At 42.0% G+C, this 22478-nt stretch overlaps 1 protein-coding gene across 1 annotated transcript in view; it reads right to left on the bottom strand.

Moving 5' to 3' along the window:
* Window positions 1-7532, bottom strand: part of ankfy1 (ankyrin repeat and FYVE domain containing 1) — a 64243-nt gene extending 56711 nt beyond the window's left edge. Inside the window, exons 1-2 of the mRNA XM_078422697.1 lie at window positions 7515-7532; window positions 1440-1632 (exon numbers count right to left, since the gene is read on the bottom strand). Coding sequence (XP_078278823.1) covers window positions 1440-1632; window positions 7515-7524 — 203 coding nt within the window. The 5' untranslated portion in view covers window positions 7525-7532. The remainder of the gene's footprint in view (window positions 1-1439; window positions 1633-7514) is intronic.
* Window positions 7533-22478: the final 14946 nt, after the last annotated feature.

Here is a 22478-nt window from a genome sequence, read left to right as displayed (position 1 = left end):
CAGAATTTAGATGAGACGCCAACTTGGAATACTTGGTGTAGTGGGCTTGTTACCTGGGGAAAGCAGAGCACCTAAAACTATAAATTAAATAGACGACCTCATAAGAAACTGGGTTGTGCTGCATTGGCTTAAAAAAAAATCCCTACTACATCGACAACATCCTCAAACAAGGAAGGGTCCCGACCCAAAACATCACCTGTACATGTCCCCCAGAGATGCTTCCTGTCCCACTGAGTTATGCACTTTGTGTTTTGCTCAAATGCAAAGGATCCTTCAACACTTCAACTGTATCCTTCACCTTCTTAAGTTGGTCCCACCCTATCTTAATTATACCATTAACATTTATCGTAAGATGGTCTGGACTATTGCATATTTAACACTGAAATACTTCATAAATCAAAATAATTCCGAGTTCACTTTACCTTATTCACTGCTAGAGCAGTGGAAATCTATAATAATAATAGACAATAGACAATAGGTGCAGGAGGAGGCCATTCGGCCCTTCGAGCCAGCACCGCCATTCAATGTGATCATGGCTGATCATTCTCAATCAGTACCCCGTTCCTGCCTTCTCCCCATACCCCCTGACTCCGTTATCCTTAAGAGCTCTATCCAGCTCTCTCTTGAATGCATTTAGAGAATTGGCCTCCACTGCCTTCTGAGGCAGAGAATTACAACTCTCTGACTAAAAAGGTTTTCCTCATCTCAGTTCTAAATGGCCTACCCCTTATTCTTAAACTGTGGCCCCTTGTTCTGGACTCCCCCAACATTGGGAACATGTTTCCTGCCTCTAACGTGTCCAACCCCTTAATAATCTTATATGTTTCGATAAGATCCCCTCTCATCCGTCTAAATTCCAGTGTATACAAGCCTAGTCGCTCCAGTCTTTCAACATATGACAGTCCCGCCATTCAGGGAATTAACCTAGTAAACCTACGCTGCACTCGTTGTAGGTCCCCTTTTCCTAACTTGACACCATTCAGATAATACTCTGCCTTCCTATTCTTACCACCAAAGTGGATAACCTCACACTTATCCACATTAAACTATGGATTGAAGGTATTGCATTAAGCATCCCAACATTTTCATAACTGCACCCACTTATTTATGCTTAATGTTTTTAAACTTAGATAGTCAATCTGCAAAGTTAACTTGCTTCTTATTAATGAGCAGTTCCAAAACAGTTTCATCCAGGCTGGTTTGCACTGGAGCTGATGAACAAAAACACCAAATGATCAATTACAAATGAACTGGTCAATTTCAATATTGCAATGGCAATATAGCATTTCTAATTTTGACACTGATAACTTAAAACAATATTAGAGACTGTTAAACAACTTTAGCCAAAACAAATGATTTATCAGTTTCTTCCATTCAAGTTGTGGCTTCACCACAAAAGATAATCCATTTGATTGTAGAGAATAACACTAGAGACCTACCTGTATTGTTCTCGCTGATAAAGTTCAGAGACAATAGCAAGCAATCTGGAAATGAAGGAGTCAGTGGCAATCTCAGCATTGGATGTGGCTGCGAGCAAGGCACATCTCTTCTCAGTCTCCACAAGCTTCTGCTGCAGCTTCACGTACTCCTGCCGGAGGAGCGCCAGATGTTTCTGCAGCTTGGCCACCTCCTCTGTTTGGCAGTACACAACAAATAGGGCATAAGTCAAACTAACAACAAAAACCTAACTGATAAGCAACTGGAAATGCCAACAAATTAGTGGGCAGTTACCGCACAATTAGTTCGCAAAACTTAAACATCGTCAAAATATGAATCCTGTAACTACTCCCATACTTTCCAAAACAAAATTGTAGCTCGAAAGATAGCCAGCTCGCCACCATTTGCTACTGACTAAACAACAGGACAATTTGTAACTGCTGGAAAAGGAATCATTTCCTAATTTGTCAACATTAAAGCAGCCTCCCCTCCCACCCCAGTATTTCAGTTTAGCGTAAATCAGTCAGCAAATCAAAACCTGGAATAACAGTCATTATAATTTCAATTAGAACAGAAAACAGCACACAAAGGAACAAGCCCTTCGACCCACAATGTCTGTGCCGAACATGATGCCAAGACCAACTCTTATCTGTCTGCACATAATCCATATCCCTTAATTCCCTGCATATCCATGTGCCTATCTAAAACTTCCTTCAACACCACTATCATATCTGCCTCCACCAACACCACCAGCAGTGCATTCCAGCCACCACCCTCAGTGTATAAAAGCATATCATCTTTAAATGTTGCCCCTCTCACCTTCAGCCTGGAGATTGACCCAGATACAATAGTGGCATTCAATAGAGCCCTGTATAGGCACATGGACATGCAGGGAGTGGAGGGTCATGGATTAAGTGCAGGCAGTCAATAATTGGTCTTGGCATAATGTTTGGTACAGACATTGTGGGCCAAAGCCCTTCTAAGAAACTGGTATTTATGTGTTGATTTCTCCACGTTGTGACATTATACAACCAAACTGGACTAAAGCATTCTGACAATCATTATCTCTTTAAAGATAGCACACAGAAAGGATCCAATTATTGCCCAGTGAACTCACTGACCTGATAGTTATAACCTGGTGCCTACACCAATCGCCATACAGGTCTTCAAATCATGCTACTGATAATTTCTTTGATAGCAAGGTGCTAAATAAACAACATTAGAAATTCCTGATATTCAACAAAAATGTCACTCCCAATTATATTATTATTATTTATTAATTATCCAATTATCATCAACTGGCATCCAAGAAAAAAAAGTCAATTCTTAGCAAAATGTTATCATCATGAAACATTAACTCGATTATTCTTTTCTGCTCTTTCTTGACTTTTCTATTGCCATCTCAAGGGATAGAACAACTAATATCCATTATAAACCCACAGCTGCCCTCACTACACTTCTTCACCCAGCATCCATCCTTCCGTTTTCACCCGCTTTGCAGTATGTTCTGACATCTTGCACCTATACATATTTTCTTCTATCCCCAGTTTTGTCTTCACCATAGTCCGGACTGCGTCGGCACCATTCCTTGCACGACTATTTATGCCCTTCTTATCCTTGCCCTCAGATTGGCAAAAGGTTCAATTTCTGCCACCACAATGTGACCGTCATAAGCTACAGCTTCCCCTCCTTCTCTCTGCATTAAAAAGGGTAGTTGCCTCCACTTCCCTTATTTACTCTTCTATCTTCATCACCAGCCTATTCCCTGGCACCGTACCGCATAACCACAGGAGATGCAATACCTGCCCCTTTACACATTTCCATCCTCCTGAGACCCAAAAACTCCAAAGTGAAGCACTTGCACTTCTTCCAATTTGGTGCATTATATTCAGTGCTGACAGTGGGTGTGGGACTGGTGGCCTCCTCTACTTTACAGATACCACAACTAGATTACATGCACATTTTGCAATACACCTCTGATTAGCCCAGTAGGATAATGTTGCAGTTGCCCAGTTGCATCACACTTCATAATCTGCTGGAGGAATTTAACTTGGTTCTACCTCAACTGTTAAAGTCCTTCATCCTCCAATCATTCTGGCCAGGAGAAAGTAACAGTGCAGGCTGCAACTTGCACAATACAGACAGAAGATGCAAGGAATTTATTAATATTTTCTGGACAAACTGGTTGCACACAAGCAAAGCAGCAATTTCACTAGCTGGAGCACAAGCGTTTCATCACAACCTGCAACCTAATTCTAATAGGCAGAATTCTACTTGCGTGGATCCTCTCCCATCTAACCTCTCCAGTGAATTACATTAGCAGTTGCCCCAGAGATTTTAGCAGCCATACAATTTTTGAATAGCAAGTCTAATTAAATAGACACGCTTGGAATATGTTAACAACAATGTTGAAAATTTGGGGTTCTTGTGTGTGAACAGAGAGCAGTACAGCACAGGAATAGGCACTTCGACCTACAATGTCCATGCTGAACACCACGCCAAGTTAAACCGATCTTCTCTGCGTGCACATGATTCACATCCCTCCATTTCCTATCAGTGTGCCAATCTAAAAGCCTCTTAAATGTCACGATTGTATCTGCCTCCACCACCAAAACAGGAAGTATGTTCCAGGCATCCACCACTTTGTGTAAAAATAAAACTTGCCCAGCATAGTTCTTTACAGTTTGCTCCTCTCACGTTAAAGCTATGCCCTGTAGTCTTTCTATTTTCCACCCTAGGTAAAAGGTTCTGATGTCTACCCTACCCATGTCTCGCATAATTTTATAAACTTTTATCAGGTCTCCCCACAACCTCAGATGTTCCAGAGAAAACAAGTTTTTCAAATTTACTCCTCAATTGCTTAATGCAAGCATACATCTGGTAGTACTACCCAATTTTCCCTAGGGTCTACTTGGCCCTGAGGATGCTTAGCTTGGATGACAAAGATTAGGCAATACCTCTCCAAATCTCAGGGACCCAGATGATAATTTTGAAGATCTAGCAGGGAACATATTGGCAAGAATAATGTTCATTAAAGGACATCAACATGGCACCATGGGATTTAACAAAACCAAAAACAATTAGTCTTATGAACAATAAAACCCCATGTGGCTCAGGAGAGGAAATGTGCCAACCTTGCTTGATCAGGCAATGCCAGACTCACAATCATGAGGCTACTCTTAAAACGCGCACTGAAAATGGCCAAACCATCCATTTGTACTGGAACCATTACAATGCAAAAAAGCATAACTAGACAGATAACACATCCACCAAATTCAGCCACAGTTGCTCCCAGCTGAAGCAAACTTGCACAGTTCTACTCAAAAAACACTAGTCTACGTTGAAAGTCCTTTTCCACAGACATGTCAAACAGCAGTTTGCGGTGGTGTGCTCACAAAATGACGCCTCATTATATGCCAGACTTCATCACATTCTCTGGGTATGTCTTGTCCCACCAGCAGGACAGATCGATCAGAGAAATCAGCACAGTGTGTACAGAGCAATTCCATAATTTACTAACATTCTACTTAGTAATTTTCACTATAAAACCATTGGGATAAGTGTCATTCTTAGGAGCTTTTTTACCATAACGAACGGTCTGCCATTCTCATGGGACTTCATTTCACAACTTTGTAAGATATTGGTCAGGCCAAGCAGACTATTATGTGCCGTTCTGGTCACCCCATTATAGGAGTGATGCAATTGCACTGAAGGTGTGGAAGAGTCACCAGGATGTTGTATTTCTGCTATGACGAGACAGGATAGGCTGAGTTCAATAGCCCAGGAGCAGAGAATGCTGAAGACCCAATATAGATCTAAAAAACAGAGGTGAATAGAGAGGGTAGATCACAAACAATTTTTTTCCCATGGTGGGGGTGTCTATAATAATGTGGCATATGTTTCAGGTGTGAGAGACAAGGTTTACAGAGATCAGAGCAGGAATTTTCAGAGTGGTTGGGATTTGGAATGCAGTGGCTGTGGCAGATACTCCCACATTTAATAATCATCTGCAAAAGTACATGAATTGCCAAGGAATAGCAGGGTATGGATCTAAGCAGGGACCTGAACATCGGGGCGGCTCAGTGGCGCAGCAGTTGAGTTGCTGCCTTACAGCACCAAAGACCCAGGTTCGATTGTGAATACAGGTGCTGTCTGTACCGAGTTTGTACATTCTCCCTGCGACCACGAGGGTTTTCTCCAGTTTCCTCCCACATTCCAAAGGCATGCAGGTTTGTAGGTTAATTGGCTTCTGTAAATTGTTCCTAGCGAGTATGATAGAACATGCATATGGGTGATTTTTGGTCGGCGCAGTCCTCGTTTCCAGGTTGTATCTCTAAACTAAGTGATTTATAGATTGATGGGTGCAATGGTCAACATGATTGGGTGGTGTGATGCCTGTTGTTGAGGTGTTTCACTCTATATAGAAATAGAGTGTACCACATGCTGAAAAGATTTGGCCTAAACTTTGACATTTCCAGGACCACATCCCCTTTGTAAATGGAGAGTTGGCTATAAACGCAGGCAGCAACTCCGGCAGTCCTCTACATTATCACCAGACCCATGAAAACTTGTGTATCAAAGCAACCTTAAATGAAACATGTGTAGGAAGGAACTGCAGACGCTGGTTTAAACCGAAGATAGATACAAAAAGCTGGAGTAACTCAGCGGGACAGGCAGCATCTCCGGAGAGAAGGAATGGGTGACATCTGAAGAAGGGTCTCGATCCGAAACGTCACCCTATCTAGAATGAAACATTCTGATTACCACCTTCCATCCAGCCGGGCCTAATAAAGTGTGCCCCCATGGTCAGTAATACTTAGGAAATGCTGCAAAATAACCACCAAAGTATATTTATTTGATCATTTTCCTCACCCATCCCAACAACGTTAGGAGAGTGATCTCTCAAAATCCGAGTGGAGCCAACATTCAATCTTCGCAAAAAGGTCACTTTAATCACCTTGTGTGGCACTGACCACTCAAAATTGACTTTGGATGCTCTAACCTTGGCATCCATTAGGTTCTACAAAACACAGCAGGCCTGCATTGTACCACAATCTGCAACCCCACAGTCAAGCAAATCATTGGTTTAAAGAGTACAGAAAGACATGCCATGAGCAATACCAAGTCTACTTAAAGGCAAGGTGCTAACTTGCCAAACCTGTCAATGATGCACTGAACAGTTAAGTGAACTCACAGTTAAAAGATCAAAGACCTGGAGTTGCACCACATGCTTTTGGGAATGGTGGCAGACAGTGGAATGAAACTTCAGGAATATTTCCATTCACAATGATGGCAAGTCCTAGCACACAGGTACTAAAGGCTAATGTATTTGCAACACTGTTCAGCCAGGCAGAGTTAAAGTATTTGACTCAAGAAATGGCTGAGAAAACTGGAAAAATCAAAGTTTATGGTCCTGGGCAATACGTCAATTAAAGTATGAATGAAGTATAAAGTATGAATGCTCCAATACTAGTTGCTGTACCAGCACAATTACAACATTGGCATCTACCCAAGAATGCAAGAAGTTATCCACATAATGTCTGTGCAAAGAAAGGACAAATTCAATCATTTGACTGCCACCCAGACTAAATGTAATCATAAGTCAAGTGATGGTAAATATTGTAACTATTTATATCAAACAGGACTCTATTTTCCAATAACAAGAGAGAGAGAGAGAGAGAGAGAGAGAGAGAGAGTGTGTGTGGGGGTGGGGGGTGGGGGTGGCTGAGTTAGGGGAGGACTAGGGCGGGGTGTAGGGGGAGAGGAGAATGTGGAGGGTATAGTTTGACTTTGGGAGGGCCGGGGTGGGGCGTTGTTATCGGGGTTTGTCCGTGGGATGGTTGGGTGGGTGTAGTGAGAGGGGAAGATGAGTGAGGGTTGGGGAGGGCAGGGGCGGGGAGGGTGCAGAGGGACAGGGCGGGTGTGGGGACTTGGTTTAATATGAGGAGCAGGGGAGAGCGTCGGGTTCTCAGGGAGACGGCGCTCCCTGTCGCGCGGTGGGGAGTCTACCGCCGCCAGCCCCCTCCGGCATCGCCCGCCCGCTCCTGCTCTCCGCCCATCAGCACTCCCACACCTACCGTCCGCCATGTTGGATCTGCGCAAACCTCGCGATATTCGCCGCTCCCGTAGAAATGATGGCGCTGGAGCGCCCGCCCCTTAAAGTGGAACCGCGCCCGGATCCGGGCCCGCGTCGCGTCGCGTCGCGCGCTCACTGCCGGTGCAGGCTCTGCTTCTCTGCTTCTGCACAGTCCAGCGCTGATGCATTTTATCGCGTGCATGGTGTTGCATACCTCTGTTGCAACCTCTGTGGTTGCATAATATGTGCATTTTTATACCATGAGGATTCAAATTGTGCATGCCTCTTTATTCCAGATGTTGCTCATGTGGAAAGCTGTTCAAAATTAGAAAGGTTTAAAATTGTTGCAAAACAGCTGCTGCATAGTTAGTTCATCATCGCTAATGCGTGTTATCGCGTTTATGTTGTGACATGTCCGTGGTTGCATAATACGTGCATTTTTTTTATTCGATGAGAATTTACAGTTGGACTGAAATGGTGCATGCCTCTTTACTCCAGGTGTTGTTTAAGTGGAAGGCTGTTCAAAATTAGAAATACTTAGATTTGTTTCCATCCAACTTTTGATGCCTCCTCGCGGTAAATCTTGCGCTGAAAAAAAATTAAGTTGTTCGCAAATACTGAGTCTTCATGCTGAGCATTGATGGCATTCAAAGGCACAAGTGACTGCAGATGCTGAAATCTGGAGCGAAAAAAAACCCCAAACTGCTGGAGGAAGTAGGCACAAAGAAGACGGATCCTGACCAGAAACGTCGCCTCTCCATGTTCTTCAGAGATGCTGCCTGACTCGCTGTGTTACTCCAGCACTTTCTTTTTTTGCTGAAGGAACTCAGCGGGTTTGGCAGCATCTATGGAGGGAAATGCACAGACGATGTTTCAGGTCGGGATCCTTCTTCAGACATAATTGCCATTTATTCTGATTTAAATGTTTCCCATTAAATGAAAACATATCTGCAAACGTCAGAAAATAAAACAGAAAATGTTGCAAACACGCGGCGGGTTAAGTGATTTAATTTACTCGATTCTGGCCATCACTGGCAAGGTCAACATTTATTGTTCAGCCCTAATTGCCCTTCAGAAATTGGGGATGACAAGTCGCAGCAGACCCTCTGGTGAAGGTGCTCCCACCGTGCTATTAAGCTGGGTTTAGTCGCAGCAACGGTGCAGCTCCGGCGGTATATGATGTGAGATTGGAGAGGAATCCATGTACTTACTGCCCTTGTGGGGGTTGCCAGTTTATGAAGTACAGCTAGCATACCTTGTTTAAGTAATTGGAGTCTGGACCGTTTTATCGGACGTGAAGAAAGCAAATGGCATGTTGACCTTCGTAGCGAGAGGATTTGACCATAGGGGCTGGAGGTCCTACTGCAGTTGTCCAGGGCCCTGGTGAGACCACACATGGAGTATTGTATGCAGTTTTGGTCTCCTAATTTGAGGAAGGTCATTCTTGCTATTGAGGGAATGCAGCGGAGGTTCACCAGGTTAATTCACGCTGAGATATGATGAGAGAATGGATCGACTGGAATTTAGGAGAGAGGGGATCTTATAGAACCATTTACAATTCTTAAGGGATTGGACAGGCTAGATGTAGGGAAAAATGTTCCCGATGTTGGGGGAGTCCAAACCGGGGGTCACAGTTTAAGAATAAGGGGTAGGACGTTTAGGACTGAGATAAGCAAAAACTCTTTCACCCAGAGAGTTGTGAATCTGTGGAATTATCTGCCACAGAAGGCAGTGGAGGCCAATTGACTGGATGTATTCAAGAGTTAGATATAGCTCTCGGCTAACGGAATCAAGGGATATGGGGAGGGAGCAGGAACAGGGTACTGAGTTTTGGATGATCAGCTATGATCATATTGAATGGCGGTGCTGGATTGAAGGGCTGAATGGCCTACTCCTGCACCTATTTTCTATATTTACCTACCTACTGTCACTCCGGGTTGTCCTGCTATAACGTGATACTTACTCTCACAAAAATAACTCTTTGTTATAGAAAATGATGTGAGAATGGGGGTTTGGAGAGGGTGTTCAGACTTGCAAATAATTAGGTTAATTTCCAGGATTTCCAAAAGTAAAGGTGTTTTAAAAGACATGTTCATATTTGTTACCACGATCTAAAATACTAAAGGCTATATGTTACATTGTTTAAAAGCATATAATTTCACAAGTGAGTATAGAAGTTGGGAGGTCATGTTGCAGTTGTATAAGACGTTGGTGAGACCGCATTTAGAATATTGTGTTTGGTTCTGGGCAGATATTGTCAAGATTGAAAGGATTCAGAAAAGATTTACGAGGATATTGCCAGAACTAGAGGGTGCGAGCTATAGGGAGAGGTTGAGTAGGCTGAGTCCTATTCCATGGAGAGCAGGAGGATGAGGGGAGATCTTATAGAGGTATACAAAATCATGAGAAATAAATCGGGTAGATGCACAGAGTCTTTTGGCCAGAGTAGGGGAATCGAGGACCAGAGGACAGAGGTTCAAGGTGAAGGGGGAACGATTTAATAGGAATCTGAGGGGTAACTTTTTCACACAAAGAGTGGTGGATGTATGGAACAAGCTGCCCGAGAAAGTAGTTGAAGCTGGGACTATCCCATCGTTTAAGAAACAATTAGACAGGTACAAGGATAGGACAAGTTTGGAGGGATATGGACCAAGCGCAGGCAAGTGGGACAAGTGTAGCTGGGACATTGTTGGCCGGTGTGGGCGAGTTGGGCCGAAGGGCCTGTTTCCACACTGTATCACTCTATGACACTAAGTGTCAAAAACAGCGATTGCTTGTCAGTTTCAATGGTCTCCTGCGGTTAAAGTAGCAGCTGTGTTCTTAAGAGAGGATGGTGTCTGATTTCTGCTGAGAGGCCCTAGACAACTCAATTTTCCCCCCAAGATAACATTTTTTAGCTTTGTTTAGAGATACAGTGCGGATACAGGCTCTACACACACTAGGGGCATTTACATTTGACATCAAGCCAATTAACTTACAAATCTGTGTCTTTGGAGTGTGAGAGAAAACCGAATATAATAATAATAATAATAATAATACATTTTATTTATATAGCGCTTTTCATATACTCAAAGACGCTTTACAGAGATTTTGAGAACATAGGGAAATTAATAAATAGATAAATAAGTAAATAAATAAATGAACAGAGAAAGGAGACAGAAGGTGAGGTGACCTTCAGTGGTTGAAGGCAGTACTGAACAGGTGAGACTTCAGCGATGTTTTGAATGTGGTGAGTGTGGGGGAGTCTCTAACGGTTTGGGGTAGTGAGTTCCATAGGGTGGGAGCAGCGATGGAGAAAGCCCTGTCCCCCCAGGATCTGAGTTTAGTCCGGATGTGGGGGGATAGGAGATTGGCAGCGGCAGAGCGGAGGGTGCAGGTGGGAGTGTGCCTGTGGAGGAGGTCGGTCAGGTAGGATGGGGCCAGGTTATGGAGGGCTTTGTAGGTTATGAGGAGGATTTTGTACTGGATTCTCTGGGGGATGGGGAGCCAGTGGAGTTTATAAAGGACGGGGGTGATATGGTCACGGATCGAGGTGTGTGTGAGTAGACGGGCAGCGGAGTTTTGAATGTATTGAAGTTTATTGATGATTTTTGAGGGTGCGCCATAGAGGAGGCTGTTGCAGTAGTCCAGACGGGAGGTGATCAAGGCGTGGATGAGGGTTTCTGCAGCTGTGGAGGAGAGGGATGGACGGAGACGGGCAATGTTTTTGAGGTGGAAGAAGGCTGTCTTTGTGATGTGTTTGATGTGTTTGTCGAAGGAGAGGGTTTGATCAAGGATGATTCCAAGATTCCGGATGTGAGGTGAGGTGGATACTGGGAGACCATCAATGTTGAGGATGAAGTTTTGGGTGGATTTGGTGAGCATTTTTGGACCAATGATGATGATTTCAGATTTGTTGCAATTGAGTTTGAGGAAGTTTGTTTGAAGCCAAGATTTTATTTCAGTAATGCAGTTTGTCAGTGTAGTGTGTGGTGGAGGAGATTGACTTGGTGGAGATGAGGAGCTGGATATCATCGGCGAAGCAGTGGAAGTTGAGACCATGACGGCGGATTAATTGACCAAGGGGAAACAGGTAGAGGATGAAGAGGAGGGGGCCAAGGACTGAGCCTTGGGGGACACCTTGGGGGAGGGGAGCGGTGGGGGATTTACAGTTGTTAATGGAGATGAATTGGTGTCTGTCAGAGAGGTAAGATTTGAACCAGGATAGGGCTGTGCCGGTGATGTTAAGGGAGGTTTCAAGTCGGGTGAGGAGAATGGAGTGATTTATGGTGTCAAAGGCGGCGCTGAGGTCAAGTAGGATGAGGATGTTGAGGTTGCCAGCGTCGGAGGAGAGGAGAATGTCGTTTGTGATTTTGAGGAGCGCAGTTTCAGTACAGTGGTTTGAGCGGAATCCAGATTGGAAAGTTTCATACAGGTTATTGGTAGAGAGGTGGTATTTTAGTTGGGAAGCTACAGCACGTTCCAAAACTTTGGACAGAAAGGGTAGGTTGGAGATTGGTCTGAAGTTGTTTGGGGTGTCAGGGTTTAGACCAGGTTTTTTCAGAATGGGGGTGACAGCAGCGATTTTGAGGGATATCTCGGAGATATCCCATGCATGTTACGGGGAGAACGTATAAACCCCGTACAGCCAAGCACGCGTAATCAGGATCGAACCCGGGTCTCCGGCGCTGTAAGGCAGCAGCTCTACCGCCCAATTGGAAACATTCTGCTTGTCAATTTCCAAAGTAACTTTAGGTGGTGCTCTAGTTCATGGTCGAAATCGCGTTAAACTAATCCCGACTGTGCAATGCAAATAGCGTTCTCTGATTTATCATATATCCAAATTGTTATGGAAAGCAGAACTATCTGTACAGTGGCCAAACAAGCAGGCGCCTTGAAAGTTAGTGAAGCTGCTCAGATTCGGGCAGATTGTGCTCCAACATGTGACTGATTTATGTTTGTGATGTCAAGATACGAGCCACCCAGTTCTTAATTCCATGGTATTTATGTGGCTGGTTCCTGTCAATGTTGAGTATAGCAGAGGGCCGAGAAGGGCACCAATGTTGAGAATTATTGTGGAGGATACCGTCAGTAACCATTTGCAAGCATCCCAGAATATTTTCTGTTTCTTAATGTGTTGTCCAAAAATTGTTTTTTTAATGAGCCACTATACAAAAAAACATAATTATAGACACTACAGAACAGTTAAGAGTTGTAAACAGGTGTGTGCAGCACCAGACTTTTGACGCGTTTACACAAGCAATGCTTCACCACAGACAGCTTCAGCCCAACAGTGCTCATGATACGGCCAACCACACTGGTGCAAAGGATATACTTTGACTCGAGGTTTATCCAGACACCTTTTCCCCAGTCTAAGTTATTTTTGAATGGAACATGATCCTGGGTCGCCTCCTACATTACCGCCAGGAGCGCCTGCCACTCATTACCGAAGCAAGAGTGTGGTGCTGATCCAAACACACAGAAACCTTACGCTGTCATAATAGATCACAAGCTGTGTAGACGGTGCTGGAGTAACTCGGTGGGCTGGACAGCATCTCTGGAGAAAAATGACAGGTGACGTTTTGAGCCGGACCAGAGATACAAGCTGCATTGTGTTGCTTATGACCATTGGACGGAGCGACAGAGATGCTGCCACTTCCAGTACTGCGGCATCCCACGCTTGTTTGTTGGCACTCTCCATTTGTTTGTGCAGAAGCAACAACCCAAATCAGATCTCACTTCAGACAAGAATAAACATTACCCTTTGCATTCTCAGGACAATCTAAAAAAATTGCAGTCACTGATCTAATATGGCACGTGTCCCATTTTGCTAACGTCCCACACATGTCAGACAGGCAAATAATTAGTTCCTATGCTTGAGTGCTATTGGGTGATAGACTAACATCAAGACAAGCAGGGACAATATCCTGCTCTGAAGGACCTTTTACATCTAGTAGCCAAGCCAAATCCCCATCATTAACATCAACAAAAACTCAGTGTTGTTTCAGTTGGATTTCAACGCGCAGCCTGAGTCAGACTCAAAAGCACCAACATGAGCTACGGCTGACAGTAATTACATTAAATGAAAACCAAAAATACCGCAGCTGCTGCTAATCTGAAATAAAAATGATGGAAGCTCACAGGTCAGGCAGCATTCGTGCAAGGAAAAGTGATTAATAATATTTCAGGTCAAAAAGCTTTCATCAGTACAGGAAAGTTGGAAACAAAATAGCTTTAGGTTGAGGAGAGGCATTAGGAAGGGATGGATACAACATAGATCATTTTATAGCAAGACAAATTTGATTTAAAACTTAAATTTTACTTCCAACTTGTGAGAGTTTAATGGGCCCATCTTTTTTCTTGATAAGGCAAGTTTGGAATAGAGAGAAGCAATTTACGTAGAACTAGATAATCAACCTTGTGGTATCTATATGGCTGCATCAATTATTAAAACTTAAAAGCAAGGTGCTGTATCGCCCACTGATGCATGCAATTGAATTGGTGTAGTGTCATTTCATTTTTAAATTGTTTCATTCTTTGGTTTTTCAGGGTCATTAGATGGCCAGATTTTTCTCATCACAATGGCAGCAAGGTCAAAGTCAGAACCATTCATCAAGCGAACTGGCCCTATGGCCCAACTCATCCACGTCTCATCTAATTTAGTCCCATATTCCTGCATTTGGTCTATAACCTTTCCTATCCATTTGCTTGTTCAAATGGATTTTAAATGTTATTGTACCTGTCTCAACTACTACTGGCAGCTTATTCTATAAACTCACTACCTGTGTGAAAATGTTGTCCCTCAGGGTTCCTATTAAATCTTTCTCATCACACCTTAAACCCACAACCTCTAGTTCTTGATTCCACAGCCCTTGGAATAAGACTGCATTCACCCTATTTATACCTCTCTTTCAGATGACACCTCTCTCTTTGGAGAGCAGAAGGCAAAGTCCACGCACTCAGTATCTCAAGACCCTAAATTTCCCCGGTGTGGGACGAATAAAGGAATATATCATTATTATTAAGTCCTGGCAACATCCTTGGAGATCTTCACTCTAAATAACCTCACTTATCCGAATTAAACTTCCATTAGTCATTCCTCAGCCCACATGGTTAAGATATCACTAATTCTTGATAACCATTTTTATTGTTTACAATACCACCCATCTTAATGTCATCTGTAAACTTACCATGCCTTGTACATTCTCATCCATATGACAAATAATAATGGACCTACCATTGCCCCCAGGCACACCGTGAATCACAGGCCTTCAGTCTGAAAAACAACTCTCCACCTCTGCTTTCTACCATGAAGCCAATGCTGCATCCAGTTTAGTAGCTCTCTTTGGATCACATGTAATCTAATCTCCTAGAGCCGCCTACCACATGGAACCTTAAAGGCCTTATTGAAACCTATACAGCATATGAATAGGGTCCTGCAGTCAAACTTCTTGGTTACTTTAAAAACCCTCAAATTTGTGAGGCAATTTCAAAAACCCACACTGCCCTGACCATATTCTCATTTTGCTACTCCCATCGGGAAGGTGGTAGAGCAGCCTGAAAATCACAACCAGCAAGTTCAAGAACAGTTTCTCCTCAGCAACTATTAGGCTTCTGAAGACAACACTAACCATAGGAACCATGATCTTCAATGAACTGTCTTTGGTTGGGTTGCACTTTTTGCACTATTATGGTTATCCATGACCAATTCTTAATTTATTGTTTATTCTGTTATTGCATTTATGGGCTTGTTAAAGATGCTGAATGTCAGAATGTAAATGTTCCATTGACAGTACATATGACAATTAAACCCAATTGACACTATCTCCCATGCACAAAACCACACCAACTATACCCAATGTCAGTCAGTAAGTTCAAATGGTGGACAAATTACATTCACAAGATACAAACTGATGATAAAAGTGTCCCTTCCCAACATCTACAACTCCAAACACTGGGATTTGCTTCAATTTTCTGCTTGTATGATCCATCTTCACCCGAAAACAAGAGATTTAATTGTTTTTTTGAAGTGCTGGAGTAACCAACCTTTTCTACTTCTGGAAAAAGTGTTACACCCGATACAGCCTGATCTGCTCAGTTTTTCCCCATGTATTTTTTCTACATACAGCAATTGGAATCATCCCAATATTTGGGATTGTCTGTCACACTATGGCATTAGACCATTGGTAACAGCACACCATTATTTCCATTTCCACTATTTCAACATATTGATTAAAATCTCTGGAACAATATTGCCTTGTCAGAACAAAAAAAACCAATTGTTTTAATCTCTCACCTATTAATTTTGCCACTCAGAATATGCTAATATGACAATTTAAAAAGTCTTGAGTAACTAATCCTTCGGGCTTGTTTCGTCACTCAGATAGATCAGAGCCAACCTTGCTCCATAATCAATTCTAACCAAAATCTTTAAAGGGTCCCGAGAAAAGCCTTTAAGAATCTCACCTCAAATTATATCTCTATACAGTAAACAGCTTCCTGGTATGCTAAACACCACAGCTCAAATTTATACTAATTTGTTCTGCATTTTCCCCACTTAATTTTATCTATTTTACATGTAGTACACTTAGACCAACTCTTAACAGTTCAAACTCAAAGGAGCATAAGCCAGGTTAGTCCTTAAAATGTGAAACCAGAGTGTTAGGAATGCCACTGCTAAAATCAATACCCAATAAGGACATTAAGAATTTTTACAGGATATTGCATTTGACATTCTTGCAGTTTCAATGTGTTGGTGCGATATCATCCTGCTGTTAAGTAGAGTTCAGGAGTCTGACCCAACGTTGAAAGGATATCAATGCACCCAATCAGAATGATACAAGGGGAGGTGGAGGTGATGGTCTACCCAACCATCTGCTGCCCTTATCTTTCTAGATCAAGTTGCAAGTTCGAGTGTCAAGGACTTGGTACATTAGTACAGAGCAGCTTCCAAAAAACATATGGACGGTTAGTCTTTTCAAGCTCCAAATCAAGTACACTGCACTGTTTTGGGAATATACAACTTATTCAGGATCAACTATTAGGATTGGAAGTTGGAAAAATGGCATGGAACCTGTATTACAAGTGTGTGTAGTGGAGAATCAGCAACCATGAATTAGTAATTCCAAAGATTTGACTCATAACATTACTGGTCCAAACTTTAATACCTGTACCATAATACAATCCTCATTTTGGCAACTGCATCACAATTTAAATACTTGGAGTATTACTTTCTTTGAAGGTGTAGTGTCCAAAGATGCATTCAGGAGGCATTACAGAACAAAACTTTGTGTTCAGGTGGTTACATACTCATGTTGAAAAGACAAACCTTTGCTTCTGGGGGAAAAGGGTTTCAATCCAAGCACAAACACACCCTGCAAGCCAAATACTAATTGTTCTGCCTATTAACGTTAATGAACAGAAATGCTAAGTCAGGCTCCAGCCCAATATTCTGTTCTCACTGAACAAATTCATTTGGAACATTACAAAATAGCCTCACAATTTTCCGTGATGCCAGTTAGTATTTTGATTCATTTTTAATTCCAGTAGTGCATTAGCAGACACACAGGCAACATTTGAAGTGGGACTAAAATCAATACCCATTAAGGCAATAACAAGTAGAAAAGGTTATATGAAATTCTGCACTACAAAGCAAAAACCTGGCAACAATGGTGTTGGATATTTAATTTTTATTAACTGGCTAACCTTTGATGTTGAACTAGTTATTTGATTTTACCTTCAAACACGATTTGACCACTACTCTTCCCAGGACCACAAGAAATTGCAGCCCAGTCCATCATACAAACCAGCCACAACTCCTTCCCCCCACCCAACAACTGTATCTACGATTTACACTCCTAATCTACCTTACTTTAAAAAAAAGCACTTCCTCTGTAGGTGTAACGCCGTTTCCTTTCTTTTTTGCACTGCCTGTTGTGCTCATGTATGGTTTGATTGTGCTTGTGTATGGTATGATTTTCCTGGATAGCACAGCAGTTTTTCCAATGCATCTTGGTTCATGTGACAATAATAAACGAACAATAAAATTCTAAAGGAAACAAAATCATTTGCTGAGGTAGGTGGTTCAGCCTAGTGGAGGTTTATAAATCGGACACGAGTGCAGCACACAGTGATACCCAGTGGCCCTGTCACAGCAGCTCCTCAACTTCTACAGATTCAGAGCTGGGGATGGGAGATCAGCAGTTCCAGGGATGTAAATTAAATAATTAGAGGATGTACTCCACTGAGTGAATCAGATGGCAGCAGAATACTGGAGGAATGCGCCTATTCCCACGTCAAAAAAACATGACAGAACAGAACAATTTGCTTAGCTCTAACGTGCAAAATAAATGGAGTCAAATTTTTCTAATCATTTTATTCAAAAGTTAATTTTCTAATGAAACCACTTTACTGCTTTAGATAATTACACTTGTACAGAAGCACACAAGGGTGAAACACATTCAACCATTCCATGGAACAGCTCAGGCCACTTCAAGAACCGCAGCTTCCCATTTTGTGCCTACGTCCAATATTAGAAGTCATACTTTCCTCTCGAAAGAAAACACCACCTGCTATTAATTACATGCAGAGATATACCACAACTATTAATTCTGATTCTTTGCACCTTATTGGATGGAAAAGGCATTAAACTGAGAGAACCGGAAGATTCATCAGCCTGGATCCTAGGATGTCAAGGAGGTTACATAGAGAATTGAGTAGGCTAGGCCACTCCTTTAGAATGCAAAGAAATCTCACTGAAAAGATATGTCCCCAGAAGTGTCAACTGATTTAATGTCTCTCCCTGGACTTTAGAACTAGGCATCACAGGTATAAGGCTACGTGAGACTGAAATTAGGAAAATTCATTTATTCAAAGGAGGTCCAGTCACCAATTACATTAAGAAACAAAGTGAATAGTTTTCAGAAAACAAGGAAATAAAAACCAAAAGTATATTGGAACAGAACAGGAAAATGGATTGAGGTAGGACAGCAATGATCTTAATGAATGGTGAAGCAGGAGCAGAAAAATTGCCTACTTATCTACAATTTCTTATCTGCATTGTATATTTGAAACTCATGACCACCACCAATAAAATTTCAAAACCTCTCGTTGCCCGCTGTCCTCACCTTAGACAGCCTTTCCCCCATCATGGTCAACAGTGCTGAGAATGACCAACTTAATGCAAGCCAAGGTGCGCCTTGTTTTAATTAGCTTCAAATGCTCCACTCGAGCCAGACAAACTCCACCAGCTCTGAAGTACAGGATTTCTCATTTTTCTTCAGATGATTGTAACCTGATGCAGCTGGTACCATTTCTTACACATTGGGGACAGACCACAGAGTAACAGTCAAGTTTACAGTTGTGGAAACATTATGCTGTACTAGAAGTCAAGGAATATAATGCAGTGAATGATCAGATCAGCAGCGTGCAAGGCAGAGGTAAATCTGCTGCATCACAACACCAGAGACCTGGGTACAATCTTGACCTTGAGGGTTATTTATGCGGAGTTTGCATGTCGCCTCATGATTGCGTGGGCTTGAGGTTCTTCCCAGATCTAAATGGATGGGCAGTAGATTAATTGGCCATTATAAATTGTCCCCACTGTGTTAGCGGACAGCATTATGGTGGTCGTGGAAGGAGAGCGTGGGGTGAAAAAAATAAGATTTGTGTAAATATTTGCCTGCCAGTAAGACTGAGCCAAATAATCATTTTCTATGCTGTACCTCTCCATGACTCAATTAAATAAGCTTTTATCCCATATGTCAGCTTTTGTTCCAAGTTACTAGCAAGGAATGAGCTACTTGTCAAGCCATAAGCAGCTACTCGATAAATCAAGAATTCCAACAGGAATGAGCAGAACACAACTTGCTGCAAAGATATGAAAGGCGGCATGGTGGTGCAGCTGCTAGAGGTGCTGCCTCACAGCACCAGAGATCCAGGTTTGAACCTGACCTCAGGTACTGCCTTTGTGGAGTTTGTCTGTTCTCCCAGCCACCACATGGGTTTCCTCCCACATCCCAAGGCCATGAGGGGTTGTAAGTTAATTAGCCTCTGTAAAATTGCCCCTATTGTGTAGGGAGTGGAGTAAAAGAGGGATAATATAAAACAAATGCAAATAGGTGATCAGTGCTGGGCTGAAGAGCCTCTTTCCATGCTGTGTCTCTAAACTAACACTTATTGGTAAAATGGTGACTACACGTGGCCAAACATGGAATTGCATTGCAGTGTTTCACTAATGATTTATTGCCTCAGTTGAGCAGTTTACCCTTAAATCCCCTTAAATCCATTGTTCATCAAGATGTAAATCAGATGTTTATTTTAATAATGCATTCTAACCTACTATTTTCAGCATTTTCTCTTAATTTTAGATTGTCAGGTTATACAATTGTTTTATTCGCGCTTGGTGATTTTGAACTCATACTGCTCTCCTTCATTTCTTTTCCCCTTCTTTAGCTGGAATCACAGGGATGATTCTGTCCTTTGTCTACTTTAGTGCAATATGAATATTCACCTATTTCAGTTCATTCATGAGTCATAATACTTCATCTTAATTCACAAGGAGAAACAGTGACACAATAGACTGAGCCAGAATTGGCTCACATTCGTTGTAATGAAACTTGTTACACTGAGGAAAGTTTTCTCTATATTCATTTTTGGGGGTGGGGGGGGAGATCCGAGCAACCCCCTCCCCCCCAGCTAGCATCTACTGCCTACGCCTAAATGCCCTTAAGGTGATGGCAATCAAATCTCGAGTTGCTGCAGTCCTTCTCAGGAGGCAGTTAATGCCAAAATATTCAGTGCCACTTCACAACCCTCATCTTCACATAGACCACTTTGTTAGTCTACACATGGGTCTATTTGTCATCTTAGTACTTAAAATCCTTCAAGACTCAAGCTCCCATTAATGTGATTTTCATTATATTGTACTTAATGTTCTTGCTTTCATTTCCAGTTTTTTATATATTCAGCTTACATTTTAGATTATTCACTGTGTATTATGCACGCATTTTATCTGTGGTAAAGGGAGCGCTGGCTTCAGATCCCATACCATTCCCCATTTGAGGTAGAGACCAGATATATTTTGATATGGTTAAACCGGCCAATCTAATTCTATTTTGGTCATGCCAGATTTGCTGCTCACCCCATTGAAGTTTTCCCTACTCTCACAAACTATATCTGATGCTCCTTGTCCTTTCTCATTAGAAATCTAAACCCATCGTACAACCATTGCTCCCAATGTCTTTCCACTGAGATCATAGAAATGTACCAATTCCTGAACATAAAACCTTTGTATATTTAGAGGATATGAACAGGACTCTTAAAATAGAAAAGCACAGCAACTCCAATCACATGAGGGCATTTCACCTGCTGATCAGACTGATGTAGTAATTTAGCAGGGGAGTATCCTTAATGCAACCTAGAAACACTCTCAATGTTCCAAAACGTCTAACTATTTTTTCAACAGTAGAATCCGATGTACTCTTCCTTGTATTAATACATTCCTAGGCATGTACTCCTCAATTACCTGAAGCACATCTGACAGATTGGAGTCTGGCCATCAGAAGTGCCTTCTTTATATTTATCCACAACTTAAGAAATGGGATCATCAACTCTGATCAAACTGAATGGCAGAGCAGATGGAGGGAGTGTCTTTTTGTTGCATTTTCTGTTCAAGAGCATGCTGACCTGCTAGTGAAAAAAATCTTACATTTATGTTTCCTCTTACTTCTCCCTCAATTGCTCAATGGACATCAATCCATAAACTGCTAATGATATTAATGTTAGCTCAGCAATACTTGGCAAGGATTCAAAATTAAGCCTGGATATTTGGCAATTGGCTTAATGTGATCAGCTAATTATGATTTAGCTCTAATGTGGAGTCTTTTGATTGATTAGTCTCTCAGGTCCGTATCCTGACTATCAATAACTTTTGAGTTGCTCAGGATCAGACAACTCTTCAGGCACTCGAGTCAATTTGCATCAGCCCCAAAATGTACCCTGAACTTAACAGGAAAATTTATCCTCATCATATCTTCTGCAGGTACTGCCAAATCACAAGTTTCCAAGCTTAAAGCATGGGAATTTCTGCAATACTGAGTGTTAGTTCTTACTTCCTCTGACACTTTACTGAAGAGCTTATTTAGAAGTGACGCACAGCCCAGAGTATGAATCTTTGGAACTGTCTCCCAGAGAGCAGTGGAGGCTCAGGTCGCTGACAAATTCAATAGATTTTTAGATATTAAAGTAATCCATAAGCTTGCAGAACTCATGGATCAGCCACAACATTATAGTGTTGCAGCTGGCAAGGTTAGATTGCCATCCCTTGGTTGTATTTAAGTTATTGGACAGCAGATTCAGAGGAGTGAAAGGAGATCAAATCAAAACCTCACCAGTTCTGACATTATGCTAGTATGTACAGAAAACTGTTTATATCGTTGCACATGACAGCACACTACTTATCGACTACTTTCAAGACTGTTGACCATTTAGTGGCTTGCAACTGCTATAATGGACATATTTCAACGAAACAGTTGTTTGGCATGTTAATGCAAATAAATGAATTTGAGTGAGCTTTTACCAGCAAGTTAAATGTCATTACTATCAAGTTTTAAATCTTGCAAAGGCAGCTCCAATTAATGAATGATGAATAGCTTGACATAGCAATGGCATATTACAGAGATATTTCTGTCAGAAGGGGCATTGGTTTCTTAGGTCACATGCAGTATCTTGGTCTGAATGGCATGATCATGTCTTGTGAGCCATTGAATGCAGTAGTTCGAAAAGCACAGATCTGATCAATAGTCAACAATCCCATTAGACTTGTAGACTTTACTTATAAACAAATTAGCATTTTCATGGTCATTTCCACACGGTTCCTCCACCTTTACAGAGCATCAGAATTAAATATCCATTGATTCAAAATCAAAGCACAAATTGCCCAGGATATACCCTTGTTTGGATTACCCCAGATTCAAAATTCCCTAAT

This window comes from Rhinoraja longicauda, chromosome 26, assembly GCF_053455715.1.
Source record: "Rhinoraja longicauda isolate Sanriku21f chromosome 26, sRhiLon1.1, whole genome shotgun sequence".
Classification (NCBI taxonomy): domain Eukaryota; kingdom Metazoa; phylum Chordata; class Chondrichthyes; order Rajiformes; family Arhynchobatidae; genus Rhinoraja; species Rhinoraja longicauda.
This window is presented reverse-complemented; position numbering and strand designations above follow the sequence as displayed.